The sequence below is a fragment of the Cyprinus carpio genome, chromosome B7 (genome assembly GCF_018340385.1).
Source record: "Cyprinus carpio isolate SPL01 chromosome B7, ASM1834038v1, whole genome shotgun sequence".
Taxonomy (NCBI): domain Eukaryota; kingdom Metazoa; phylum Chordata; class Actinopteri; order Cypriniformes; family Cyprinidae; genus Cyprinus; species Cyprinus carpio.
In genome coordinates, this window is record NC_056603.1 from 18,096,148 (window position 1) to 18,114,735 (window position 18,588).

General features: G+C 36.8%; 1 protein-coding gene across 4 annotated transcripts; it reads left to right on the forward strand.

Annotated features, from left to right (window-relative positions):
- Positions 1 to 23: 23 nt before the first annotated feature.
- Positions 24 to 18,112, forward strand: strc1 (stereocilin 1). Of its 4 annotated transcripts, XM_042727656.1 has the most exons (28): positions 24 to 1,155; positions 1,468 to 2,196; positions 2,315 to 2,339; positions 2,549 to 4,628; positions 5,051 to 5,113; positions 5,291 to 5,401; positions 5,516 to 5,670; positions 6,147 to 6,333; positions 6,959 to 7,074; positions 7,209 to 7,338; positions 7,742 to 7,924; positions 9,116 to 9,154; positions 10,837 to 11,013; positions 11,396 to 11,536; positions 13,376 to 13,437; positions 13,563 to 13,698; positions 13,945 to 14,033; positions 14,121 to 14,256; positions 14,434 to 14,630; positions 14,735 to 14,825; positions 14,907 to 15,069; positions 15,234 to 15,409; positions 15,626 to 15,781; positions 16,296 to 16,438; positions 16,541 to 16,689; positions 16,933 to 17,030; positions 17,325 to 17,475; positions 17,630 to 18,112. In XM_042727656.1, exons 1-28 carry the CDS (start codon positions 1,107 to 1,109, stop codon positions 17,713 to 17,715), a joined length of 6,018 nt encoding a protein of 2,005 aa, XP_042583590.1. In that variant the 5' UTR covers positions 24 to 1,106; the 3' UTR covers positions 17,716 to 18,112. The 4 variants fall into 4 exon arrangements, with proteins under 4 accessions (XP_042583590.1, XP_042583592.1, XP_042583591.1 ...); XM_042727658.1 differs by lacking the exon at positions 24 to 1,155 and having other exon boundaries at positions 2,081 to 2,196; positions 2,644 to 4,628; XM_042727657.1 differs by lacking the exon at positions 24 to 1,155 and having other exon boundaries at positions 2,097 to 2,209.
- The last annotated feature ends 476 nt before the right edge of the window (positions 18,113 to 18,588 follow it).

Below are 18,588 nucleotides of genomic sequence, written 5' to 3' on the forward strand. Positions count from 1 at the left end.
AAGTTTAAAGGCTTAATGTTATTTTACAAAAGAATGCTTAATTGATCTTTTATTATTACAGTACATGCTTTCCTGTAGCTTAAACAGTAGAGAATGGCCCTGGCTTAATTCCTGGATTCCCAGGGAATTAAGAACTGACAAAATGGAAATGTGAATTTGAATGCCAGTCACTTTGGATAAAAGCCTCTGCCAAATGCCTACATGTAAATTTATTATGGTAACAATTCTTACCATAGATTGTAATTAATGGTTTTAGCAAAAGTGAGGCACATGTGTTTTATGATGGGTCGCATTTTAAATATCAAGAACCAATCAAATAAACATTAATAACTGTTAACATTAATATAATATATAACATTAACTAATTACATTAATTTTTTAAGATAACAAAAGGGAATCATTTGTACTAAATCAGTTGTGAGGATCTGTTTTAAAGTTAGACTTTATACGTTTTATTTGTTTATTTATATGAACTGCTTTGAGTTATGAGCATACTTTTGCGGTTCGAGATGAAACGGCTGTCATTAATGTAACATTTTGAAAGGGTTGCTCAAAAAATATTTCAGAATTTTCAATCACTGTATTAGCTATCACTAATGCACACACAACAGTTAACCTATCTTCGCTGTTATAGCAGTGTTGTAATATGCTCGCGCTGTTCTGCCGCGTGCTTAAGGGACACGGAGGGCCAATTACCTTACACCCACCCACCTGTGCTTACGTTTGTTTTTACCTGTGTCACTGCTCGGGTGCACATTACTGCGACCGAGATGCTGACAGTCAACACGACCTGTTAATATTTCATCACTCTCGGCGGTGTCTCCACTCCCAAATCCGTTCCGTGTGTTTCTTGGCCTCGGTTTCGCACCTATTTTCTGCTGCTGTTTAATTAGGCGACTGATGTCGGATTGAGTTGCAGCGACGCGGCAGCCGTGATAGAACAGAGACGAAATCCACGAATCACTTCACAGAGAGGCTACAATACAGGACAAGTATTGCACAGTATTGGTAATCTTACGAAATCAAAAGAAATGAAGTCCCTCCCGGCAAGGCTAATGTTAAATTAACAAACCGCCTTAACAACATCAAGATTTTTCTCTATTAAAATGCACCACGGAGGTAGTTTGAAGTTGCTCATGCTCAGCATCATTTTAGGTAAGAGTTTCTTTCTTTCTTGTTATATTCTTGTCTGCACTTTGGCCATTTTAATCACCTGCCAGCTAGGGAATGTTTAAGAACTTATGTTTTATAAATTATGCCAGAGTAAAGATAAAATATTAAAACCAACATTTGTTTTTCTTGCATTACACTTGACGTTACCCATATTAAATATAGTTTTAAATGTACAGTTTCAGCATGCACCTTAAAATAATCATTTATGAATACCTTGTGTCCGTTTATCACCTAGTATTTAAAATGAATTAACTCTAAGACAGTAAGACCGGTTTTTTAACCTTTTCTTAAAAGGGATTGCATGTGGTGACTCTAGAAAGGTGACCTCATCATCTAGGACCATCATCAGACCGAGTGAAAAGAGCTCCAGGGGTGAGGATGAATTTGAGAGGAACATCAAAGTGTTGATAGAGAACATCAGATCCTTGTCAAAAGAACAGGGAGAAGAGGCCTCACCAAATCTTCATCAGAGCATGAGCAGGATGTCAGCACCCACTGAGAGAATCGCAGTTGACAGCACTAACCTAGATACTTACTTGACAGTATTCAACAGTTTATTCTCCGTATACCGGCCTGCATTGATTGACAGTTTCATTGAAACTCTCCCTCAAACTTTAATTTGCGTTTTGGTGGACAGACAGCACTGTGGGTGGCAAGGAGATTTAACCAGTATCGTTTCATCTGCATTGAATGAACAAGTACTTTCTGTGATCTCCTCTGTTAAAGCTGAAGCTTGCATGTCAACATCTAATCTGCAAATGGGAGACTCCACTATGGCTCAATTAAGCTCTCTTCAGAAGATGTTGACGAATGTTTTGTCCTCAGACCTCCCATTTTATCTGCAGTCAGACAACTTTGTTGCCTTATGGAATAGTTTTATGGACATGGCATTTCTACCAGCGATGTCATTCATGTCCGATTTCATGTTGAGGGCTCTTCAAACGCCAGTGGATTTTCTAAACCTGGGATTACAGTTTGGCATTGAGATCCCTACCCTAGACCAGAGTGAGAAGTGTCAACAAGGTGTGTCATAGCTGTAGGTTAAGTTCAGTTCTTCAGTATTGCTTGTTTTGCATGTATTAGAATACTTTTTCAGTGCAGTAAGTGATTGTTCTCGTTTTCTTATGTCTTGTGTGTACAGGTGATCTCAAACAGCTTATCATGTGGTATGTCAGTGGAAGCCCATATTCCTGTTATACATTTGGAGAATTATATTATATTCTTTTTTTATTATTATTATTCATTTTTAAGTAAAAAGCAATATAAACTAAAATAATAGCCAATTACTCTTTGCTGATGATAAAAATGTTAATTTCCATTTGTGTTTTACTTTAAAATGACTCAATTCATTCTATGCCTTGTGTTCTGTATTTAGGGGCATGAATCATAATGTAAGCTGGTCTTTTGGACAGTCACTTCTGGATATGTTTTTGGCCCCTGAAACTCCTCCTTGCGTTTTCCCAAATCCAGAATGCCAGGCCACAGGCAGCATCCAGTTCGGTCGTAGTGCCACCACCTCAGTGAACACTCCCACGTATAGTCTCACCTGCGAACAGCAAAACCTGAACCAACTCAACGAAACCCTTTGTGCAGCAATTTTAGGAGCAACATCTCAGGAATCCTATGTCCTTTACCAGATGTGTCAAGCACTCAGCACACTCTCTCAAACTGAAGTGATAAAGGTCTGGAGGAACATGTGTCACATGATCAAGAACGTCAGCTTACCTCTCATTGAGCCCTGCGGTGATCCTGGCACCACACAATCAAGTCGTATTGCGCGGTCCACTCTCAGCCTCAGCAAACTACTCTGCGACTATCAGAACTGGACTGTTGCTGATGCTGTGGACCCAGCTCTGGTCACAATGTGCAGTGAAAATGATCATGCTGCATTCATTCTTGCGGTGTGTAACAATGTTGAAGCTGTGCAAGTGCTGGTCAAAAATCCTAGTAATGCCTGGGTGTGGGAATTCTGTGCAAACGTGTCAGACACGTACATAGTGAACCTGTATTGTTCATATAACATGTGGACTGCTGAAACCATCGACCCATCAATAGTGACGTTCTGCTGGTATAATGACATGGAGAGATTTCAGTTTTTTCTGTGTGACAGTATACCCTTCTTTATGGTTGTGTTCTCCAGTGAAGAAAACAACTGGCTGAGGCCCAATTGCTCTGAACCTCCTCCACAAATCGCCATCAACACCCTTGTGGCTGAGTCCTGCAAATACTCAGAATGGAAGAACATACGAGCCATCACCTCTGAACAGATCTCTGTATGTATCCAAAATGATGAGGTTCGATTCATTAATGAGGTGTGTGTCAATCACACGTTTGTCACTGAACTTTTGCTGAACCACGCAAATGCTTGGGTAGAGCAGTATTGCACATATTCTATCAGGAATCCCCCTACAAGCCCACCACCGCTGAGCATGGAAGTTTGGTGTAACTATAGCAAATGGACTAACGTGTCTGTGGATCCATCTGTGGTCGCTCTATGCTGGCAGTACGACCAGATCGGCTTCCATCAGAACGTCTGCTGCAACATACCCTTGTATGACAAGTTGTCTCTTCATGTTGACAACCAGTGGCTGATTAGAGAGTGCTCTGATAATGACACCACTAATGTGTTAGAGCAAGTTTGCATCTATTCAGATTGGAGCCATCCTACTATTGTAGACATGACTGAACTTGCTCTCTGTGCAGATCTTGACACTGAGAACTTCACTCGGAATGTATGTGCCAATGCTACGGTTCTCCAGAATCTGCTGGCAAATTTAGACAACACCTGGTTATTGGAGCAATGCTCAAACCTGACTGCGGCTGGCCCAGGTGGTGGGGCTGGGAACGGTGGGGGCCTGATGGGTTTCCGACCGGCTGAGCAGTGTCAGTACTCCAGTTGGGCTTTGGTGCTCCCGGACGCTGCTCTCCTCGCTCTTTGCTGGGACTATGACCAGGCCAACTTTATCTCCTTCATCTGTGCTGACTCTTCCATGCTCACCCACATCATTCGGGAGGCCTCCAGCCTCTGGGTCGGCACTCTCTGTGCTACATACACAGCTCCCCAAACCACCAGTGTCGGTGGGAGCAATGAAACAACTCCCCAGCCATGTCTAACTAGGGATTTAGCTAAGAAGCTAAACTGGACATGTAGCACAGACTTCAGCACTTTCTGCCAACCAGGTGCCAGTCAACTCCAGGGTTTGCGGGTGCTGTTGCGCTGTGGGATAAAGATCATCCAGCCTCGCTTGGAGAATCTCATGAATACACAGGTGACATTGATGGTCAAGCGGGCCACCAGCCTGTGGGTTGTCCTGCTGTTGGCTCTAGAAGAAAGCCATTTGACCTCTCTGAGGGTGACCGAGAATATTCAGCTTAGTGTGTTTGACTCAATTGTCATCTACATGGACAGTGAGACCAACTTTGACAACAAGCATGTGCTTCTGCAGTGCTTTGGGGTTAGTATCATTATTAAATTGCTACTAGCCAAAGTAATTCATATTAAGTACAGGGCGTATCATTGTTTTCATTAGACCACTGTTTCCCAAAAAAGATACTGTGAACTAGATCTGGAAGTTTTTCTGATTATTAATTAAGCATGTCCCTTACCAGGTTCACCACTATTTTGTAATTGACCCATGATCTAGCTCACCAGCATGAGGTGTAAGGTGTTAGACCTGACACTGGATAATCTAAATCTCTTCCTTAGCATGTAATATTAACTCTGGAGTCATTTGATTTCTCTCTACATTAGTATTGTGAAACAAATACCTAATGTATGTTGGTGTTGTTCCTATCAATGTATTTATTAATGTAATTTATCAACAATATTGTTATTATACTGCATTTCCAGCTGAAACTTTGCATGTGTGTATTTCAGAAAGTTCTGACCAGCCTGATGCAAACAGGGAGAGATGTGCCCACTAACTTTTTCCTGATCAAGGTTGGATTAACAACTTTATTTGCATGTTTTCATTTTTTTGCTTTGTTGCTAAAAATAAGTGTTGGAGCCAAATTCATATTTTGCTTTGTGAATCTGCATTATCATTCATACACAATATCCGCTTTTGTTTTTCTGAAATCAGTGTGTGAGTAGCACTTCTCATTATTGCTGTTACAGGAGTATTTCCGTATTCCTCTATCTCACTTGAGATCAGTGCTCAGTGCAGCAGACAGCATAATCGTGAGGGAGATCCTGCTGTACTATAACAGGAACTATGCCACTTTGCAGGTATACCATCTCGTCATTGCATCATTATATATAAAAAAAAAAAAAAAAAAAGAAGGAACAAACAATTAAGATAAATGCATTCAAAGATATAATTTACAGTCTTTTCTTTTTTGACTAACAGATGATTACCTGCATACCATGGTGTCTGTGCTCTTCCAAATTCACTTGCCCAGGGATATTAGCCTGTTTCCTGACATGGGTCTTTTGTTGGCTCTAGCTACACCTTCAGACATCTTGTCTATTCCTCCGCTACAAAATAATATCAATGCGTGAGTGTCACACATATATACTTGTTTAAAAAGCTTAAACAGAGCCATCTATTAATCGCACCATTCACTTCTTGTTTATTATTTATATTATTATAATATTATAATTATTATATATAATATGATAATATAAATAGTATTACTATTTATATGCTACCATAGTATTTATTTTTACAATTTTGAATTAACTTTTATATTTAAATTTTTAGTTTAGTCATTTTTCCTAGATATTTCTATTTAGCTTTAATTTTTTTTTTTTGAATCTAAAATTCAACTTTTTTATTTCACTTAGCTCCCAAGGCAACAGTTCTCATTTGGCGAGTTTTTTATCCAATATTTATATATTTTTTTCAGCTTTATTATTAAAATTGTTATACTTAATAAATTTGTAATACTTTTAGTTAACAATAATAACATATAAGGTTTTTACACATAATTCAAATTGTTTAAAACATCTCCGCTCCTCTACTTTTTTCCAGGTTAAGCATCATTAACTTCAGCATCAAAAACCTTTCCCGGGAGCAGCAGCAAGCGTTTGGTCGATGGTTCAGTCAGTCCATGAGCTTGCCTAACATGACAGCTGGCAGCTTATCCTTTATCAGAGACACTGGTAACCTAATCGCCTATCTGCCCTTCAAGAGCTTCCAGTACCTCTCACCTGCTCAGGTAACAGCCCCAGCACCTCACAAAGGTACCTGAACCCATCTGGCTCCGGTTAACCCTCAGGCAGCTCAGCTGGAGAAAATGCCAATGCTTGCCACTGGTTCATTGTAACAGACATGACCTCGTAGTCTGTTTTCAATGAATAAACACAGAAACACATGAATTAAGAATGGCTTTGTAGTGGACTGTGGTGCTAACACCATAATGAAAGGCTCTTCACTGCTGTCCATATGAACAGGACATTTCAGAATACACAAATAAATGTAAAATGAAATATACAATTTGGTAAACAAATTAGGATGTGTAGGATTTACCTCGAAACAATCAGAAATTCCAAGTCAATTTCACAAATAATTACAAAGCAATAAAAACAGCAATTAACGTTGAATTAAACATGAAATTTTCAAAGTAGAATGGCCATACAAGTGTTTTCTTGTCAAATTTACTCTAATAAACTATGTTTTATTTAAAACTTAGAAAAATCTGATTTTATAGTGTAGTCATTCCATTTTAAAAATGACACTTTAAATTCATATTTAAAATGGCCATTTGATAGTTTGAAATGACTAATAAATAGTCTTAAATTATCAGTTGACATATCATGACTAATTTTGTTTTGTTTTCTTAGCTGCTGGATGGTTTGGATGTCCTGATGAGTAACCCGTTGGGTCTCCTTAAGCAGCAGTTCATCGCTCAGAGTCTCATTGGAACCTTCGGGAATCTCACTGTCGACCAGATCAGGAGGTTAGCTAAATACAGTGTTTTTTCTACTCCATTAAAATGAAATTAATACAATTCCTTTTTTCAGATTTTTCAGATGTGTAAAATGTAAATGTAAAAAGCAAAAAAAAAAAAAGTATCCTCTCACACCCCTCCAGGTTAGGTAATCTGTCCTGTCTGGCTCACCCCAGCCAGCTGATGGCATATGCAGGAACAGAAGCCTTCTCAGTGATCCAGGACAACATCAGGACGTGTGCGGTCCAGGGTTTTAGTGTTCCTAGCAATATGGTCAGTAAACATGGTCCAGATCAACTCATCTCATTTATCGTTGTCACTTATATTCACCCTCTTCATTAAAAAACAACCCCTACTTGAAAAATATCCCTTACGAAAATGAACCATGGTTTTACAATAGTAAAAGTGAATTAACCATGTTTTTTAATAGATTTTTTTGATTGATTGACATATTGATAAACATTTGTATAACCACAGTTTTACTACTATTACCATCGTTAAACTATGGTTAGTGTAGCAAAACTTGATTAATTTGTGGTTACCACAGTTTAACTGTACTAACCATGTTTTTTTGTTTTTTTTTTTTAGTTGTGGCAAAACCATGGTTAAATTTCGTACCAGTCTGCTACATATAAAAAAGCCTCAAGTTTGTGATTACTTTTCGTTTTGTGTCCAGATTTCCAGCTTGGTCTTGAAATCGTCTGACCTGCAGTTTCCCTCCAGTCTCACTCCTCAGAGAGTCTCTGAGCTTGGCCCTTTTCTGCCCCTGCTGGGATCCAGTGTCCTGCAGCAGCTGACCTCAGCCCAGCTCATGCCTGCCCTCAGCACCCTCGCCTCTGTGCCTTTCACCCCTGCACAGGTACTGTGCGCACCATTTTTGCCACACATGCATACTTTTGCAACACAAGGCAAATAATTTAACAAAATCTGCAGGCCACAAATATTTCTTACCAGTCACGATTCTATTTTGCATTATTTATTTTTTAAAAATGTATATATGTTCTTATGACAGTGAGTTTTTCCCCCTACGTATTTATGACACAGCACAGACAGTCATTGTGTCATGGCAAGTCATAGGCAAGGCAATTTATTTAAATAGCACTTTATTTCATACACAGTGGTAATACAAAGTGTTTCCCAAAAAAAAGAATATTTGAAAAAGATATAGTTACATAAAGGTTAAAAGAAATAACAATTAAAATACAATAAAAATCTGAAAAGTTGAAGAAAGAAGTAAAAAGAAAACAAAGGTAAACGTTAAAAGGAATGTGAGAAACATTTATAGTATCATACACAAAATTGTCAACAACTGCCAACAAAACCATACATTTTGTTTTCATGTTTTAATTTTGGTAGCATAGTGTTAGAAATATTCAACATTGTTTTATTTGAGTCTCTCATGTTACATCAACAAGGTTCAGATGGTAAGATGTCTTACAGTTTAAAATATTTCATGCAATGTTACAGTTAGAATACTGCTACCAGATAGCTAGTATGTAGCATGGTTTTATTCACTTGCCTAAGACCATTTTTACTTGCATTTTGCATTTGGCATGTTAATTTTGGACACTGAGTATACCCAAGTTGGTGGAAAACTGAATAGAGGTCAGTGGTTACAAGCAGGGAGTGTGGGTTTAGTCTTGAGGGCTCTGCAACAGATGGAAGACTGCTGTCAGAGGAGCCATGGTATCTGATATAGCTAGAGGATTGTGTCACTGCTCAACCTTTTAATCATTTCTGCATGAGCAAACATGAATTCTGCTTGTCCATCTCAATGTGCACCCAAAACATAAGGAAGGCAGTGGATGGGAGCACAATGGAAAAACAGAAAGCTTCAGATGTCAATAGAATGTCTTTATTATAGGTTGAAAGGGGGAATGTCCTTGTAAAAGTTAGAAAATGTCTTTTACCTAATACCCATATAATTAAACATAAGAGACTTAATCTATCAGAATATTTATTCATCATCTTGTTTCATTGCTTTATAATGCACTGCCTTATTCACTGCCTATTAATCAGCATAATTTTTTTTTCTTTTTTTTTCATAAAGGCATGTGTTATCTTCGACAAGATCTCAGCTAATTTTAGTGTAAGTATATCTGGAGAAAAGCTGTGCTTGCTCTGATATTTTCCTTCTTAAATGTTTGAAAAGTCAGCCAGTGTCTCTGTGAACCTACGTGTGTGTGTGTGTGTTTGTGTCTGTGTTTGAGATGTCAGCACTTTTGCACAGCCAGCTGGCCCACAACTCAGCGTGATTAACTCCGGGGTATTTCAAGGACAATTGCATTGGCCTTACACACACTCACCCATCATTTTCTCTTTATAAATTTACTTTGCGTGTTTGAAAGTGCATGTAACATTTACTCATATGTTCCGTGGGATTTGGCAGTTCCTCAAGGTATAGGATTGCACCAGGCACAAGGAAGTTGTCAAGCGGCCCTTTGTATTTTGTTTCTAAGGTTTAAGGGAACATTGTAATGTAGGTCAGATAGGGTGTCACTAGTGAGCTAGCGCATGCCTCACACATCCTCTTTCATATGTGTGGCATCATTGAGACTCCTAAAGGAAAAAATGTTTTGGAATGTAGTCTGTTTATGGCACATGTTAATTAAATTAAGACTAGTTACATTGTTTATGAAAGGGGTTTTCAAACATTTTTGATCCAGAGGACTCCCTAATGGTGATAATTTCTTTATGATGGACCCATTTCCTAAAATATTAGGGCAGTCATACTGTATATTCACATTACCTACCAAAAGTTTGGGCTTGTTATGTTTTGTTTTTTGAAAGAAGTCTCTTATGCTCACAAAGTCTGCATTTATTTGTTCAAACATTTAGTAAAAACATTTATACTGTAAAATGTGTGTCATTTATTCCTGTGATTGTAAAGCTGTATGTTCAGGAGCCATTTCTCCAGTCTTCAGTGTCGCATGATCCTGCAGAAATCATTTTAATATGCTGATTTTCTGCTTTATTTTCTTTATTTATTTTTAGTATTACACTGATTTTATATGCTGCTAACACTAAATTTAAAATGAACACTAAATTTTATATGCTGCAAAACATTTTTGTGGGAACTGTGATATATTTTTTTTCTTTGATGAATGTTCAAAAGAACATTTGGAAACACTTTAGTATAGGGACCATTAACTAGTTGCTTATTAGCATGCCTATTATTAACATATTGGCTGTTTATAAGTGCTTCTAAAGCCCATATTCTGCATGACCATATTCTAAATCCCTAATCCTACCCAATACCTAAACTTAACAACTACCTTACCAACTATTAATAAGCAGCAAACTAGGAGATTACTGAGGTGAAAGCCGTAGTTATTGGTTTGATAATAGCGAGAATTGGATTTTAAAATAAAGTACTTTTAAAATAAATTACTTATTTTTTTTAACAATGTATTATAATAGTCTTTACCATCACTTTTTCAGTTTTACTGAAAAAAAGTATTAATTGCTAATTATGTATTGTAAAAATAATATTGACCACAAATCTTTTCAATAATTATTGAAGTATAATATTATCATATATTTTTTTTTGCAAATTGTTAAAACATTATTTAAAGTTGGCAGCATTAACTTATATTTCTTTTTTATGTGGATTTAAGAAAAAAAGGCAATTGTTATATATTTTTTCTCTCTGAATGGTGGTCCCAGACCCCAGTTTGCTATGGTAAATTCTCAAATATACTGAATGTCATTTGAATGATACTGAATATAATATTTTGGAAATATAAGTGTGATATTTGTGCTCCCTCTCAGCTGGCTCTACCAGGCTCTGGGCATTTGTCTAGGCTGGGATCTCTTGTGAGTGGAGTAAAGGTGGAGACTCTATGGGCTTTACCAACTGATGTTCTGCTAGAAGCTTTACCTGCTCTGAGCCTTCAGACACCTGGGCTCACCCCCCCACAGGTCAACACTATCATCTCCAAACTCTGGGTAAGAAACTCACTCTAACAGATTTTCTCTATAGGCTTCAGAACATGAACATCTCATGTTGGAGTATTAATTAAGAGAAACAGCTGTAAATCCACAGTTAAAAGAGCTTCAAGTATGAACACCAGACTGGATATTCATAACCATACAGTATGATAATTAAATGTGCTCCATTGTTGTACCAGATGAGAAGCAAAAGCAAAAAAGCTTGCACCCCTTCAATGGAATAGAATAATTTCTGGTTTTGAATATCTCTTTGAGTGTCACATAAGATTACAAAAAATGCATAGTGTCTTTTCACCAGATATGTTTTGCATGCTGATCTTGAATATGTAACAGCTCAGGCAACAGAAATGAATGTGAATTTCTTCTTCCATGCTTTCAGGCTTCTAGTTCTGTGTCCCAGTGGATGGATAAAGTCAAACCTTTGCTCTCTAGCACTCCACTCCTGAGTGTGATTGCCCAAGTCCCTCTGCTGCTGATCAAAGACACTGCTGTACACACTCGCCTCTGGAACACACAGCAGGTATGTTCTAGTCCAGTCATACACACTTCATTTATCAACCACATTTACAGTACAATTATAGTTTTTTTGGTCATTTTATACTTATTTGCATACTGAATTTTGATTGGTCTTTTCTCCCTTTAACATTTATTATATTTATTTATTAAGACTTAAATTCATAAGTTTGGGGTCAATATGATCTTTTAATATTTTTGAAAAAATCCTTTAATGCTCACCAAGGCTGCGAAATACAGTAAAACTATTTTACAATTTTAGCTCAAATGTTTTTGTTAATATTGTTACAGTTTTAAACAACTGTTTTCTATTGTAATATATTTTAAAATATGATTTATTCCTGTGATGGCAAAGCAGCATTTTCAGGTTTTACTCCAGTTTTCAGTGTCAGATGATCCTTGATTTGCTGCTCAATAAACATTTCTCTTTATTAGCAATGTTGAAAACAGTTTGCTGCTTGATTTGATTTTTGTCCAAATCGTGACAAATTGTTTCAGGATTTTGAGGAACAGAAAGTTCCAAAGTATTTTTTTTATTTTTTATAGAAATATTTAATTTTAATTGTTAGTTGTATAGTTTTTTTTTTTTTTTTTTTTTTTTTTTAACAATTTACTTTGTCCTGTTAAAAAAAAAATCTTAATGACCCCAAACATTTGAACTAGTTTATGTCTGTTCTTACACTGTAAAGACCATGCTGTATTTCATTAGCGCATAACCAAAACCTAAAATTTTATTTTATGTAAAACTTTTACACTATTCATATGCTGCCTTTCAAGTATTGGTATTTCTTTTAGGAACTGCAAATCTGCAAAAGATCTTTTTTTTTATGATTTTTCAGAGTACAACAGAAAAAACAAACAACATTGTCTCAGACTTCGCACGCACTTACAAAGAAATAAAAAATAAATAGAAATAAAAACATAAACAAATAAAAAGTAATAAAAATACACCTATATTTAATACCTTAGCCATCAGTAATAAATACAGGTTCAGTAACTAAAGGTAACCATAGAAAAAAGCTGCAAAACCGTCAATCATTAGAAATTCCCGAAGGTAAACATGTACAACTCAACCCACATAGGAAACATTAGACATTAGTTTGGCTGCTAGTTTATCTAAATATCCGAGAAATGATCCCAAATCTGGTGAAGATCTGATGGGCAAAATATATACTTTCTCACATAGTCTGATTAAATGTGTGTGTTTGAGCAAGAGGTCATAAGAAGTGTGTCTTCCATCATGACACTCCCTGTTACCACAGAGATCTGTATAATACTACAGTGTCTAATTACTAGTTTAATTATTGATAAAGGAGCACAACAAAGCTTCTCTGATTTAGCACACTAGACACAGTATCTCATGTTAACTAGCAGAAAATAAGATGAAAACCAACCTGAGTTGCTCTAGTACTGTCAGTCCCTTTTTCCGGGACATTAAGCATGAAAGTGTTTTGTAATCCCCCTTTCCTGTTATAGATAAGCTTACAGAGCCAAGAAGTCACTGATTTCACTGTTAATGTATGCATAAATATTTAACGGGTTACAGTAATTGTGCCCACCTGACTTATAGGTAAATTCCTTAAAGGGATAGTACACCCACAGATGTTTTTTTGTTTTGTTTACTCTCTTTTTACGCACCCTCACGTTGCTTCAAACCTGTATGAATTTCTTTCTTAGTTTGAACAAAAGAAGCTATTTTGAGGAATGTTGGTAACCATTTGCCGGTAACCATTTAGCTCCATAGTATTTTTTTTCTATAATCTGAATTGTCCAAGTTAAAGCTATGCTAAAATCTAAATCCTTGATTGTTCCAATAGCATCTTTACATTGTTTTTTCATTCAACAGGCGAAAGCTCTCTTTAAAGAGGCTGTCGTCTCTCATCCAAGTCTCTCGCTACAAGAATTTCTGTAAGTCTGACCTTTAGAGATTTGTGAGTTCATTTTGTGATTATAAACCAGGTCTACAAAATGAATCATGACACTGCTCAGTGAAGTACTTAAGCTTAATGTTTTTTCTTTCTCTGACATGACAGATCTCTGGGGACACTGGCTACAGGAGTGAATTGCTTGGACCTTAGACAATTGTTCCAGAACCTGGCATCTCTATCGCCTCTACGTGACATTATGACATTTCTGAGAGAGCAGCCTGTGTCACTCCACCCCTCACTGGTATCTAGTAAACCTACATTCAAATTCAGGACCTAAATTTGACAGATTACCAGTTTAGTTTAGTTTCATCTTTATTCATAGTGCTTATTCATAATCTTATTCATAGTTCACTGAATTAATCAATAAACTTTTGTGCAGACCTACCTGTAAATTGAGTGCAGATGTTTTGAATCCTGAATAATGGTTGGAGTATTGCACAAACACTCTCTTGACTGAAGTTTATTTTTCTTTTTTTCTGTACTACAGAAAAAATGTGTAATTGAGGAACTGTATGAGTTTGACTTCTTCTCTGATTTACTTGGAGATTTGGGTTCTCAGATTGCCTTGTCACTTCCGTGAGTCAAAATTCAACTATTCAAAATGCATTTACATGTGTATATAATTTTGTCTTCACACATTAAATTTCATGTTATTGTCTAAAGGCTGAGCACCATTAAGAAATTTCCACAAGATAAGATGGATTCCCTGAGGAAAGTTATAATACAGGACCCATATTACTTCCTACTGCTTCCCAGCACCAAACAAGCTGTCCTGGTGGACAAGATGGTTCAAAGACTGGTAAAGAATATAATTTTACTGTCTACAGGTCATGCACATATTTTCGGTGTGGATCTTTCCAGTTACTGATTTTGACAGGGTTAACAAACCCTGATTCTATGTCCATTTTCTAAAAACCTTTTAAAAGGACTTTAATTTCAAAGTCTCCAACCCTTATATCTTTGATTTACTCATCAGAATATGCACACTGGCCTGTACACTGAAGAGGAGTTTCGTTCACTAGGTGTCATGGCTACATTTGTGACAGATAAAATGTTTCAGAAATTGGATAGGAGCTTTTTTGTTGATGGTCTGGAGTTCCTACAAAGATTCTGCTACAATGCCAGTAAACGGGACCTGGTGGCAGACATGCTACAAGAACAGGGGACATTTGGGTAAGGACAGTTAAAACTTTATTTTCTAGTTTCTATTAAATTACTTTAAGTGAATGCTCACATCAAATCCAACTAGTTGGCAATAAACTGTTTTCTCTGCATAGCCCTGTAAAAAACTGGACATCAGAGACACTGAACCAAGTGGACCGCTTCTTGTTTTTTCTCCCGAAGGACACTATTCAGCTCATCCCCTTAGTGAGTGACCAGAAGTTTCTTTGTGTCATCTGAACTCAAGCCTGTGTTTTGACCTGTCTGCGTGTGTGCATATGTCTTCAGGGTTTGATGAGCTTAGAGCGCATTGAGAGGCTGTTCCTGAGTCAGCAGAAGTGGGAGAGGGAAGAGTTTGGCTCTCTGTGTCAGAAACCCTCAGAGCTGTTTGAGAAGAAACAGTTTGTGCTTCAGTTCTTCCTCGGCTTCCTCAGAATAGGACGTGCCCCTTGTAAGCACAACTCTCTGCCTTGACAGAATGTCATCTGTTAAAGTCATTCTGTTTCCTTTAAATAAATAACAGATTGTGAAGGGATATAATACAGCAGTATGGCTGTCACTTCTCACTTTTGACCATTCAACCCTTTTCATTTCATCTCTCCATCTCTGTCTTAGACACTGGACTGATCCCCTCTTGTGAGAGCCTGCATGTGACACAGCCTGCTGCCTGGACTATTGACAGCCTTAGAAACATGCCACAAGCTGCATTTCGGAGGTGCTTGGAGCTCATTGGCCAGGATCCATTTTTCAGCTCATCTGAGCTGTTAATGCTTCTTACAAAGACCAAAGAGGTGCCTGAATTTGTCCATCAGCTCATATGCTCCTAAATAACATTCTCACAAGTGTTTTGCAATCTTGAGATATGACATTTTGTTGGTGCACGTAAGACACATTGTAAAATTGTCAATTGTACGTTTCCACTTGGTGGAAATCCCATTAATATGTTGGTGATATTCGGTGAATATCTGTGGCATAATAATAGTGGTGACTTTTTTGTCTGCATGTAGGTGTATGGGATTCCTTCCTCTTTTAACTCTTCAGTGATCTCTCAGTTGGGTTGCATTGCCACTCAGCTTTCACTTGAAGAATTAGGCTCTCTTAGACTCTCTGAAATTCAGTCAGTTTCAGCTATGGGGGCTCTCAACACATGGACCAGCAGACAGGTGAAATGTTGATGAGCACATTTGTAAAAGTGTGCTGGAATGGCTGGTAAAACACAATATACCACTAATCAATGATAATACACTGATTGATTTTGATTGATTTGAACAAAAATACAGTAAAAACAACAATAATATTGTAAAATATAATTGCAATTTAAAATTATTATTTTCTATAATTTAAAATGTAATATAGGCCTATTCATATGATGGCAAAGCTGAACTTACTCCATCCATTACTCAAGTCATTACTCATGTCACATTTCATTCTAATTTGCTGACTTTGGTTCTTAAAAAATATTTCATATTATTATCATCAGTGTTGAAAACAGTTGCTGCTTAATATTTTTGTGGAAACCGTGATACATTTTTTCAGGATTTATTTAGGAAAATAAAGTTCAAAAGAACAGAATTGATTTGGAAAAAAATAAATAAAAAATCTGTAACAATGTTATTTTTTTTTTTTTTTTTACTATTTTATATACATATTGTAAATGACCTCTGTTTGCAATTGCAGCTGAAATCACTATTCTCCACGGTTCTGAACTCAACCAGAAAGACTCCTAGCCAGTTAGACTCCAGCACTTTTGTGGCACTGGGGCACATTGTGTGTGGGATCGATGCACCAATCATGCGCATCCTGGATCCAGTAGAGTTCAGGTTGAATTATCTAAATAATCAAAAAATTCATCGCATATGTGTTTCCTCCAATTAAATGTACTCTTGTGCTGAATGTGAAATGTGCTGTTTTTCTTATTCCAGTAAAGCAGTTTTGTGGCTTGGCCGTTTGAATTTGTCTTGCTCTGAGCAGCAGCTGCAGGCATTGATAGGGCTGCTCAGTCATAACCTGGCATTTGGACCGGTCAGCTCCTGGGAATCAGAGGTCTTCATTGAGATAGGAGCGATTGCAGGTACAGCTCAGAGCTTGTAATCAAAAAGCTGATGGCTTGATTCCCACAGATATCACCATTGGGGCCTTGAGCAAGGCACTTTACCCAAAAGTTACCAAAGTAGGAATGGTCCCTGTAAGAAGTGTACTCTGTAAACAGATATAGTTTATCACAGAGAATTAGTATTAGTAGCTAAATTAACTTGTATCTGATTTGATAATTGAGGTTTTTGCCTATACTTGGTGTTTTTGTGCATTTCTGTAGCGGGCCTGCCTGACATAGCCATGTCTGCTTTGGTGAGAAAACAGATAGAAGGAATCACCCCACTTGCCATCTCTCTCATCCCAGCGGGCAAATTTGCAGTTAGTATCCATTTTCTCTAACCTCTTTAGTGCCTTGCACTGAAACATATGATATATGCATGTGGTTATTTGACTGTGTTCATAACTATTAATGGCACGTCAAGTAGGAATATCCTTTGTCTTTTCTAGTTCCTGTCACTGATTTGACAACAAATGATAGAAATCAAACAAACAGTTAATCTCATACCTAAATTGCCTAAACACTCTTATGATGTCCTTTTTTTAAGATTAAAAGTATTTTGAAGTCATTCTAGGATCTTTATTACCTGGTGTTTCTACGTTCTCTCTTCACAGGTAGTGTTTAACCAGGCACAGATTCGTATGTTCACCTATGATCAGGCCATTGCTGTGACTGAGGCCCAGCGCTCCGCTCTGTCTCCAGTACAGCAGACAGCCCTGTCCATGGTGCTCAACCCCTGGGAGGACAAACCTGTTGATTTCAGAGGTAAAACTCTTTTCTTATACTTTAATTTAAAAAATATTGGTTATAGTTAAAGGTGTGAGCAATCTCAAACCTGAATGAATGATTGATATTTGGACATTTTGGATTGTTAAATGTTCTTTATTTTGTCTCACAGTTGTATTCGTGTATCTTTCAGACAGGTCACTGGGAGTTGCGATGCATCCCTGTCTTTTCTTCTACCTCTCCAGCATCCTGATCATGCTGCTGTTTTCTCTGGGATGAGTTAGATCTGTCACTGCTGAATTGCTGCTGAACTTTTCTTTTCAAATATGTGCAATATGATGTAACTTTAATACTGTATATATAAGACTTACGAGAAATACAAGAACAATAACTCTTGGAAATATTTCTTTTGGCACTTTATAATAATCGGTCAGTGAAAATGTGATTTTGTGTGACTGTTTTTGAATAATTGCTTGCTTGGAGAATAATGTATCAGCCTAGGTCTGTAATTGCCTAAACTGATTCGGTTTGACTTGTGATTAATATTCAGCTTATTGATCTGTTTTTATTAGTATTATTTATTTACTTTTTTAACTGCTTTAACAGCCTTCATACACTACCAGTCAAAAGTAATTGAACAGTCAAATTTTTAATATTTTTTTTAAAGAAGTCTCTCACCAAGCAAATCAGAATATTAGAATGATTTCTGAAGGATCATGTGACTGGAGTAATGATGCTGAAAATTTAGCTTTGATCATAGGAATAAATTACATTTTAAAATATATTCAAATTGAAGCAGTTATTTTAAATAGAAAAAAATATTTCACAATATTACTGCTTTTGCTGTATTTTGGATCAAATAAATGCATCTTGGTGAGCAGAAGAGAATTCTTTAAAAAAACATAAATAATCTTACCATTCAAAAACTTTTGACTAGTAGTGTAAATTAAAATTCTTGAAAAATATCAGAAGGGGTTGTATTAACTTAAAGTAAGAACTTGATTGTGAAGTTTTCTTGTTCTTTCATTTGTAAACTCACTCATGTATTTATTCTGGCTTCTTATGTAACTATCTATTTGCCGTAATACTTCATGTGGCCTGATGTCAGACTGTATTTAAATTTTGTATTGTTGTGCATAAACCAGTGCATAT